The sequence below is a fragment of the Marmota marmota genome, unplaced genomic scaffold (genome assembly GCF_001458135.2).
Source record: "Marmota marmota marmota unplaced genomic scaffold, marMar, whole genome shotgun sequence".
NCBI lineage: Eukaryota > Metazoa > Chordata > Mammalia > Rodentia > Sciuridae > Marmota > Marmota marmota.
The window spans coordinates 49,737,691-49,748,277 of record NW_025999990.1 but is presented as its reverse complement, the minus strand read 5'-3'; the positions used below and the strand labels follow the sequence as shown (position 1 = coordinate 49,748,277).

Below are 10,587 nucleotides of genomic sequence, written 5' to 3'. Positions count from 1 at the left end.
CTGTCCTGCATTGTTTGTACTCCTTTTCTTCCTTGCTTTTTCATGCTGTTCATGTTACTTCTTGTTCTGTTTGACTGCTGAGTTACTATTTACTCCTATAAATTTATTTGATGCTTGGAAGGAAAGGTATTAGAAGGGAAGGGAAGAAGTCACTAAAGAGAATGAGAGTAAGCAGGTAGAATTCAAGGAAAGGGGAATAAGGAAATTGTAAAGAAATTAAAAGACAAAAGAAAAAAAATAGAAAAGAAAAAAAGAAAAAAAATTTTTAAAAATAATAAAAAATAAAAATAAAAAATAATTAAAAAAATTTTAAAAAATTTAAAAAAAATGAAAATGAAAAAAAAACCCAAATAATAAAAAAAAATTTAATAAATGCAGTCTTAGAGTTTGATTAACTTCTCTTCCAGTAGGTGGAGCTGTGCCCACCGGGCCAAGCTTCTCCTCTCAATACGCGGGAACCAATCTCTGTGCAGCAGCTCCTCCTCCCAGACTGGGCGGGTCTCCAATCCTGAGTGCCTAGGGCCTTCTCTTGTGTCTAGTCACTTCCCCACTTTTCCTCAAGCCAGGCCCCGCTCATCGGTGACGTTCACCACAATACTGGCTACACGCCAGGTCTGCTGCTCCCGGGAGCCCTATTTTCATGAACGACTGGGCACACTCTCCCTGTGTGCCATTCCCTCAGACCCTAAGTTTGTGGAGCTTGGGCTGAGAACCCTCAGCATATTTTGCTTGCCCTCCGGTAGCCACGCCCCCTGGAGCTGGTGCAAGAGACCTCAGTTGTCAGCACTGGTGGGAGCGGTAGCCGGGGATTCCACGCCGCGGGTCCCGCACCACTTCTGATTCCCTCAGTCTGACTATCGTGCTCACGGGAGAGCTGGCAGGGGCCCTTAAGGTTTCCCCGCTGTGTGGAGAGGGAGGGCTAGGGGGTTACACACCTGTCGCCACCGGTTTCAATGAAGTTATCTCCTCCACCGCATTCTGGTGACGTCAGTTCTCTGCCATGGTGGTATCCCATGCGAATGGCGACAGTTCGTTCCCTTTGCCGGGTGACCAATGCAACGGGTGGGTCCTGACTGGCTCTTCCAAGCCCCGTCTCAATCCTGTGGCCACTGCCTATGAAGGCTCGGTTGGTATTAACCTCCGCAGGTTCAGAAAGGCCGACCAGTTTTTTCAGCGGGATCGTTTAGTGCTGAGTCACAGCGGTTTGTCTGCAAGACGCAGGTGACCAGGAGCTTGAATTCAGCCGATCCGGGTTCGGTGTGTGTTCTGAGAGGCCCAGACTGTTTGCCCCAGATCCACGTCAGCTCAGCATTGCCTAGTGATCCTGAGCAAACAGCATTTAGACGGTTTAAGACTCCCTATGCCCGCACAGCTGAAGAGGTCAGAGACTTGATCTCTCCGCGCCCGCCACCATGTTGGATCTAGCATATTCTAATATATAAAAAAATATCCAGGCTTTCTCTGTAGCAGTGGGCCATGCACAAAGCTGATAGCTTTTTCAGATTATTTCCAAGTCTATTACTGGATCCTTCATAGTTTTCTGAACCAAGGGCTTGGTTATGTGAGTTTTTTCTTGTTTCTCTGGTGACTAACACAACTTAGAATTTATGCTGTCATCTCACAGAATAAATAATGCATAATGCTCAGTCACAAACTCCAGCATCCATATTGATGAGCCTTGGTTTCCACTGACACAGGTTAAGCAACTTCACAGCCCATGAAATGATGAAATTCCTGGCAATTAAAATGTCTTGTTTCGACCGCGTGTTCAAAATCCAGTGTGATTGTGTGTGGTTAACAGAAACATTCAAAGTAAAAGCTTTGATTAAACAGGGCTGATGAGACTTGAAGGAAAGAAAGCCTAGCTGTGGGGTCAGGAGGGAACAGAAAGGGGCAGAGGAGTGGTGGGGAAGCCGGTGGGGGAATGTGAAGGAAATTCCCAGGGAGGAGCCCCAGGGGGATCTGACAACCTAGAGAAAGAAAAGTGGCCAAGATTCAGAAGCAGAAAGGAAATCAGTGGGTGATAGAGACAGTGATGGGAACATTTCTTCACCCTTGAGCTCACCTTGGAGCAAGAAATGAAAGAAAAAATATTGGCGAGAAAGACTTCAGGGAAAGGAGAAAATTGATCAAGCCAGCTAAAAACACACTCTTAATTTCTATAATGTTGGGAAAACATTCAATATTAAGGTGTGTTTAGAAACCTATTGATTCTGTAGACGGATTGGAAATGATAAAGCTATTGCCTGGGCAGCTTCTTAGAAGGCTAACCTAAAAAGGAAAACACTCTTCCTCTTTTAAATAGGTAATACTTTGAAGCTGAGTAAATTGAGACACAGGGCAAATGGATTTCAAGAGAATGCAGATGAAATTACTAGACAGACCAATGCATCACTCTTGATACTTAGAGCAATTCCTGAAGGTAAGTAGAGAGGAGTTCCTTGTTTCAATTAATATTTTCTTGTAAAAGCATTACACAGAGGCATGAGGAAGTCCTGCCCCAAGTCTGATTAGGAGCCCAAGCTTAAAAATGAGACTGAGATGGATGAAATTTATATTTGCAAATGAATATGATTTGGAACAGAAGATCCACTGTGTTTTTTTTAAATAACATCAGAACACCTGCACTGAAATACTAGAATTATATTCTTAGAAACTGTATACAAAAAGCTATAGAGACTATACTACCACATTAATTGCTTACTTTGAAAGTGTGTTTGACACATGCTTAGGTTAAAGAAGGGTCATTACAGGAGATCAATAAGTAAAGAAAATAGAGAACATTTTTCCCTGACATTGAGAGGGGATGCCAGATTCATTACAAATGGGGAGAATTAAAGAATTCTTGCCTGGTAATCTTCCTTCTTGAGGCAATCAACATTCAGAAATAGGCCCATTGATCATGTTAATATTGATGGTTTGGAAATTCAGGACTCATTACAATTTTAAAGAGGATAATTTTTTAAAGTGCTGCAATGTGCTACTTACCGTCCCCCCAAACTTCTCTTTTATTCTGCGTATGAATTCTTTTTAATTCTCACTAGACATTTCTGCCTCTATAGCTCCCGTATGCTGGTCTTAACTTCTCACCTTGAATCAGTGGAACATTACCTGTTCTGGACATTTCTTTTTCCTTTTCCCTTACATTTTTTTTTTTTTAAATATTTATTGTTTTAGTTTTCGGCGGACAAACATCTTTGTTTGTATGTGGTGCTGAGGATCGAACCCGGGCCGCACGCATGCCAGGCGAGCGCGCTACCGCTTGAGCCACATCCCCAGCCCCCCTTACATTTTTTTTTCAAGGATAATAATATATACACTCAACTTTTTCTCTGAAAGTAACTCAAACTTACAGAAATGTTATTAGACCAATCAGTAGAATAGTTATATGCCTTTATCCAGTTTCTTCTAAAATTATTTTGCCCCACATTAATTAAACATTTTAAAATGCATAATAGTGCCTTTTTAAAAATCCTCAGAGATCTTTCTTGAATCTCTGGATCCTGCATTACCTTTAATGACCATTTTGTCTCTATTCTGTGGTTATTTCAAGCAGCCAGGTCATGTTGTGCTGTGGGCAGATACCACTTTTTCTAGCCCTGGACCACAGACTTAAGTTCAAGAATTTTCTTATGCAATATGGAAGGATGTGGATGGAGAATATGTTTGATGAAGAGGGGACAAATAGAGAAGTTCCGTCAACTACATAAGAAACTACAATAGGGCCATTCACCATTGCTTTTGTGATCAATTGTGTACTAAAGTCATATTCCAGAGGATTTTTATCCAAATTATTTCATGTGTCCCTACATGGATGCACTAGAGCATATGATAGGGAGTCTTAATATTTGCCACGAAAAACAAGTAGTTTTGTTTTTTTTAACAATCAAGAAAATTACCATAACATGTTTCTGTGTAATAATGGCATTTGTTGTAGTTTTACACTTTTCTCAGTGTGTCTTCACCTGACTGCATGCTTGAATATTCTTTCATTTTAGGTGTGAGAGTCAAAGGAACCAAAACCAAAGAGCTATCCATGTCTGCCAACCAGAGTGCATTGAGTACACTGAAGGATGTCGTGGGTCTGAGCCAGAAGCTGTTTAACACCTCAACTGGCCTGTCCAGGATGAACACCACATTGCAAGAGACGAATGAACTTCTGCGAGACTCCACAGTGACCAGTATGCCAGGGGTCTCCCTCTGGTTTTGAAAGTCTGCTGGCTTGACGTATAATGGTTCCCTGTTCACAAGCAGCATTCCTAAAAGAGAAAAATGTGCTACCACCTGGATTAGCATTTGCAGAGAAAGAGAAGGGCCTTGGGGAGTGCATATGGCCAGTGCATTTTTCATATATTTTCCAAATTTCAAGGATGGATTATTAGGATATTCTGTTTTATCCACTGCATGACTAATGAATAATTTATCTTCTTTTCTCCTCCCCAACTCTCTTGCCATCCTTCACCTCCTTGTATTTGTTAGCCCTGTTGGCTGGAAGAAAAGTTAAAGACATGGAAACACAAGCCAACCTTTTATTTGATCGGTTGAAGCCTTTGAAGACGTTACAGGAAAACCTGAGCAGAAATTTATCAGAAATTAGACTGCTGATCAACCAGGCACGGAGACAAGCAGCTTCTGTGAGTAGAGTGGGGCCCTCAGAAATGCCCCACACCCCTGTAGCCCAGGCTCTTGGCAACACTAAATTCCAGAGAATTCCTATGGACTTGGCTCTCAGTCACCCCAGCTTCCCTAGAACTTGCAGACTTGGAACTCAATAATCCCAGCTTCCTCCTAACCTTGTCTTAGTATCTTTAAAGCCAATAAATAGACTTTTTCTTCTGAGTTCTGCTTTGCTTCAGAATGTTCCAAAAGATTGCTAGCAACCTGCATATCTTTATGATTATAGCCTCGCTTCGTAACTATTAAGCTACATGGTGGAGAAGACATTACATCTAAGGTGTTGATATCACTCTCAGTTTCATTGGTTGCATTTGGTGCTGTTGCTTCATTTTGCCAATTTAACTTTAATAACCCAAGTGCTCTTGAGAATGTGCAGTATGGGCCTCATCCTGCAGGAGTCTTGAGAAAAAAGTTTGTGTACACATAAGTGCTACACAAATTCACATCACTAAAGGCCTCAAATATTGACCCCTGGAGAAGTTCAAAGCTGATAAAATGTTTGATAGCCATTCATGGCACACAGTGCTGGCTGTCCTCTAAAGAGATGTTTCAGGCAAATAATAAGATTTTCGAGAATACGTGCAACGGTGCTCATGGGCCTTTACAGAGGATGAACATGACCTCTGGTCTTCATGTTAATCCTGTTGCAGCTTCCAGGCAAGGAGAAGGAGCTCTGGGCTGTTTTCTATCCAGAGTCTTCACTGTTGGAAAAGGGACACAGGTTTACATGAGCTCTGGCTTCCACCTGTTCTAGTTACAGTTGCTAAGGGAATATAAGTCCAAGGGATGATTCCAAACACCATGATTAATACAAACTAAGAATCTTTAAGGTTAAGACACACAGGAATAATTGTTAGTTGGAGAAATTGTTAATTGGTAAGTGCATCACTTGCTCCATAAATATTTACTGAGTGAAGAAATATATTTCCCTTCCATTTACTTGACAAATGGTCATCAAATATCCTCTGTGGGTCAATGGAAAGATTCAAGGTCATAAGGTCCTTGTCTTTAAGGACCTTACTGTCTCATTTGAGCAAGACAATTTCGTATATAAAATATCCTGTTAAAAAATCTGGGGTTGTAGCTCAGTGGTAGAGCACTTGCCTAGCATGGGTGAAACACTGGGTTCAATCCTCAGCACCACCTAAAAAACAAATAAATAAAAAATAAAGGCTAAATTCTTTTTAAAAAAATCATTAAACTGGCTTTCCCATGTTTTCCCATGTTTTATTTTGACCAAATAAAATAATTTTCATCACAGTCTGATTCCTCACTTTATGAAACCCAAAGCCTTCTATGTCACCAAGAGAGGAAACTTAAAGTGAAAATTGAAATAATACTTTTGACTTGCTGGAGAGCTGCCACTGGATCACTAAACAATGAGGACCCTTTCCTCTTCCTACTGCAGATTAAAGTCGCTGTGGCTGCTGACAGAGACTGTATCCGGGCATACCAGCCTCAGATTTCTTCTAGTAACTATAACACCTTGACACTGAATGTTAAGACACCTGAACCCGACAACCTGCTTTTCTACCTTGGTAGCAGCACCAGTGTAAGTGAGAGCAACATTGGATATTTGTGAATGTTTGAATTTCCCTAATCAATACTTTTTTGATGGAAAAATAGGATTTTCATGAAAACATTAATTTTCCCACAGGTAACACGCTTTGCTAAAATGGTAGTGTTAGATTAGAAACAGCAGCAGGGTGCAGTGGCATACACCTGTGATCCCATCTACCTGGGAGGCTCAGGCAGGAAGATCACAAGTTCAGGGCCAGCCTGAGCAGCTTAGGGTGGGGGGAGTCTTCTCAAATTTAAAAAAAAAGGGGGAGCGGGGAGTGGAGAGCTGGGAATGTAGCTCAGTGGTAAAGTACCCTGGGTTCAATACCCAGGACCAAGAATAAAATAAAATAAACTACAAAAGTAATTGCCTATGGAAAGGAACTTGATAAAAGACCATAGCCTCTTGGGGCTGAGTATGTAGCTAGTGCAGAGCTGCTTGCCTAACATGTCAAGGCCCTGTTTTCCATCCTCAGCACTGCTAAAATAGATAGCCATTTTGTTTTTATTTTTTAAAGAGTAGAGAAAAAGCTGTAAGAATTCATTCTTTAAAGTGTTCATGTGGTCATGCAAATTATCAGTGTGTAAACTCATCCCCCTTGTGTCCCGCTCCCTAGTCTGATTTCCTTGCAGTGGAGATGCGACGGGGGAAAGTGGCCTTCCTCTGGGATGTGGGCTCTGGGTCCACACGGCTGGAATTTCCAGACTTTCCCATTGACGACAACCAGTGGTACAGCATCCATGCAGCCAGGTAGCAGAGAGGGTTCCTCGAAGCATCCCTTATATTTAAACTGTATCTTATAAGTAATCACATGCTTGCAACATCATGTAATGAATAGACTTTGAAACTTCTGGAAAGTCAGATAATCAAAGAACACTTGGCTTAGATTAACTACAGAAAATTTTTTCTTATTACAGATGAAATAAACTTTGTTACCAAAAGCAACTATTGAAAGAAAAAAACTTTAGAAGTTTAGAATATTTTTATAACTGATAGAAACTCTAAATCCAAGGCAGCTAACCTAGTAAAACATTTAGTCCTCCCCAGTAGAGAGGAGTAAAATATACCCTGAAAGAAATTCCATGGCTCTGGTGGTGGCATGTGGGTAGAAGAGAACAGAGGATGAAGATGCCATTGGAACTACATTTTCCTAAAATTCAGTTGCAGCCAAATTATATTGTTCCATTGTGAGCATGTACAGATATGTAACAGTGAGTCCCATATGGCATCAATAAATTTTTTTTTAGTTCAAACACAAGTAAACTTCTTAATTTTAAAGTCTCCTCCCAGAGTAACTAATTCTGAGCAGCTTTAACTGTATCTTTCTTTCCACTTTTCTGTAAACATTATGTTTATTGTTGATGTTCTGTTGTTGGAATTTTTTTCTTCATTTTTTACAAAAAAAAATGGTGCCATATTGAAGGGGAGTGAATTGTATGCAAATGTGGTTTAACTCATCTGTAACTGCTTTAAACAGGGAAGCAACACAATGACACAACTCTTTTTTACAAGATTTTGGGGAGTAAACTGCAGGTGGACTGGGCAAGACTGAAAACAGGGAGACTAGCTGCGGGTCTGGAGAGAAGCAGGGGGCTGTGTACGAGAGAGATGTGGATACCTGTGTGATGATAAAAGATTCTGAAAGTCCCTTTTGCAATTGTGTGACCCTCAGGTTTGGAAACGTTGGTTCATTGAGTGTAAAGGAAATGAGCTCAACTCAAAAGCCACCAATGAAAACAAGTAAATCCCCTGGAATGGCTAATGTGCTGGATGTAAACAATTCAACACTAATGTTTGTTGGAGGACTTGGGGGACAAATCAAGGTAACATTCTGAAAGTTTGTTTGAACAGGGTGGATTGGCCACTTTCACCTGTGTATAAAAAATACTATGCTTAAATTTTTCAATATATCCCAAGCAGATGAAGATTTTTCTACTTTTTTTGTTTTGCTTTATGACAGCCAGCTGCAGAGTTGGGCCAGTTTTGTGGGTAAAGGATCATGCTTAATCACTAGTGTAAATGGAGAAGAAACCAAATTTGCTATTTGACCTCTTTTCCAATAATGAAATAAGAAATCCAATGTTCTATATTAATTTCTGTCATCTCTAGTCTAAATCTAGAGGAGACAAATACTAACTGGTGTTTCCTGGGTGAGCTGGTGTTTCTTTGTTTGATTGAATTAGTATCTTCTCACCAAATAGAGTCATATTAGTTGGTCTTAGTGCTCTGCATAGGAGGACAGGTCTCAGCTCCAGATGGTCCCTCACTACCAACCACATTCTTTGGATCTCAGTTTCCTTGCCTTCGATAAAAGGGGCTATTCTCCAGTAACCCTAATCTACCATGGAGCATGGATTTGGGTTCTTTGTCTCTTGAATTTGAAGAATAAAATCCACAGACACACGGATGATAGCAAAATAACAGAAATTATTAGAGTAATAGAAAGCAGAGCTCCCAAAGAGGAGGGGTCCCAAGAGAGGGATACCGAAGAGTGGCTATTGTCTAGAAATTTACTTAGATTTATACGTTTAAGGAAGTCAGCCCTCTGCCCAATCCCAGGTAAGGCATTGAGTGTCCATGAGGTATTTTAGTATAATCAAAATATTGATTATGTATTTCCTTCTTTGGAGAAACATGACCCCAGTCACATAGGTCTTGATTTTAAAATAGCCTTTTTGTATGTTTTTCAGCAAATATCTATGGATGCTATTTTATCTCCTATCCTCCCAGACTTCTCTTTTCCTCCTGACATCACTAGTAATGGGGGTGATCTTTAAGATCCTGTTCAGTTGACATTCACTCTAGGAGGCCACTTCCCAACTGGAGGGAAATCCAGTGATGCCACACGGGCCATTTTTATGAATGCCATTCTCTCAGAATTTGAACTCCAGGGAGAAGCATCAAATGCTCTATGCCAACTATATGGGGGTTGTGTTTGTTTGCATTAGAAATCTTCTGCAGTGAAGGTGACTCATTTTAAAGGCTGCATGGGAGAAGCCTTCCTGAATGGCAAATCCATTGGCCTCTGGAACTACGTGGAAAGAGAGGGCGAGTGCGATGGCTGCTTCTCAAGGTAATATAATATGTCCCCTCAATTGCACACATTATTACATCTGAGAACTGCTTAAAGAATTTACACATGCATCAAGCATGAATGGAGTTTATGATATGGATCATCTTATTACAAAGGATATGTTGTAGATTATTTGCTCATAGCAGCATGTTATTTTTAAGCACTTAAAAAGAAGTGCTCTTTTTGCTTTTCTTGTCTTATGTGTTTAGAACCTAGATCTTAAAATCTAGAAGTTTCAGATATCTTCTCAAACAACTTTCTGTTTCAGAGACACACAGTTAAATCTTGGGTAAATCACTGTCCTTTTTTATTCTAAAAATACCTCCAAGGAAGAGAAAATTTTGTGTGTATGCAGTTGATTTTTATAGATAAGTACATTCCTATTGCTAACCAAGTTCTATAATTCTAGGAATAAAATGCATTTGGAAATGAAGAACAGCTAATATGTTTTTGTGTAAGCTGATATAATTGAAGGCATTTAATAACTAAATCTCACCAGTTCAACTCTGCTTCCTCATAACAAAAATGATTGCATTCCCTAAAGTATATAAAACCTGTGTTCTAGTACATTAATAGTCAAGACAATAGATTGCTTTTGACATTAGAGAAATGTATCACATCAAATATCTTCTCTCACGTAATGGCTGCCTCTGTCCAGATAGATATCTGTAATTAACAGTGAGTCATGACAAGATCAGTCAGAAGCAGCTTGAATTTGGGGTTAGGTTTTCATTTTCTCATTGTCATATCTGCTTTCTCACCTGGCTCAGAGCATGGGATTTTGTAATTTAAACCTTTTATGTGCTGCTCCACCCCTCTACCCAGCTTAGCTTGCTTTAAAAATTCTGACCAGGGCCAAGATGTAGCTCAGTGGTAGAACATTTGCCTAGTGTGCACAAGGCCCTGGGTTCAATTCCTAGCACTAGGGGAAAGTGTGTGTGTGTGTGTGTGTGTGTGTGTATTATACATACACAGAATCTTGGTTACAGCAGCTTTAGGACTTAAAAAGGACATTGGGTTTGGAATCTAAATTTTCACAGGTTACTATCCAGGTCTCCCATCAAATTTCTCTAGGAAACTTTGGGTAATGTTTTCACTTCACTGAGGTTTCCTTTCTTATTCCAGAAAAGAAAAATAATAATCATACTTATCTTACCCACCACCCAGAATACACAACATCGTGTATGTGAAAATATTTTCTGCGTTTGATACCCCTCCCTGATGTTCCTCACTGGTCTGCCTACAGTGGTATATTCCTTTCTAGATAAATGTGTCA

General features: G+C 40.2%; 1 protein-coding gene across 1 annotated transcript in view; it reads left to right on the top strand.

Annotated features, from left to right (window-relative positions):
* Lama1 (laminin subunit alpha 1) overlaps positions 1-10,587 on the top strand; it is a 156,725-nt gene that overhangs the window by 122,997 nt on the left and 23,141 nt on the right. Inside the window, exons 42-48 of the mRNA XM_048806544.1 lie at positions 2,306-2,422; positions 3,999-4,181; positions 4,480-4,634; positions 6,086-6,229; positions 6,855-6,988; positions 7,911-8,061; positions 9,187-9,311. Coding sequence (XP_048662501.1) covers positions 2,306-2,422; positions 3,999-4,181; positions 4,480-4,634; positions 6,086-6,229; positions 6,855-6,988; positions 7,911-8,061; positions 9,187-9,311 — 1,009 coding nt within the window. The remainder of the gene's footprint in view (positions 1-2,305; positions 2,423-3,998; positions 4,182-4,479; positions 4,635-6,085; positions 6,230-6,854; positions 6,989-7,910; positions 8,062-9,186; positions 9,312-10,587) is intronic.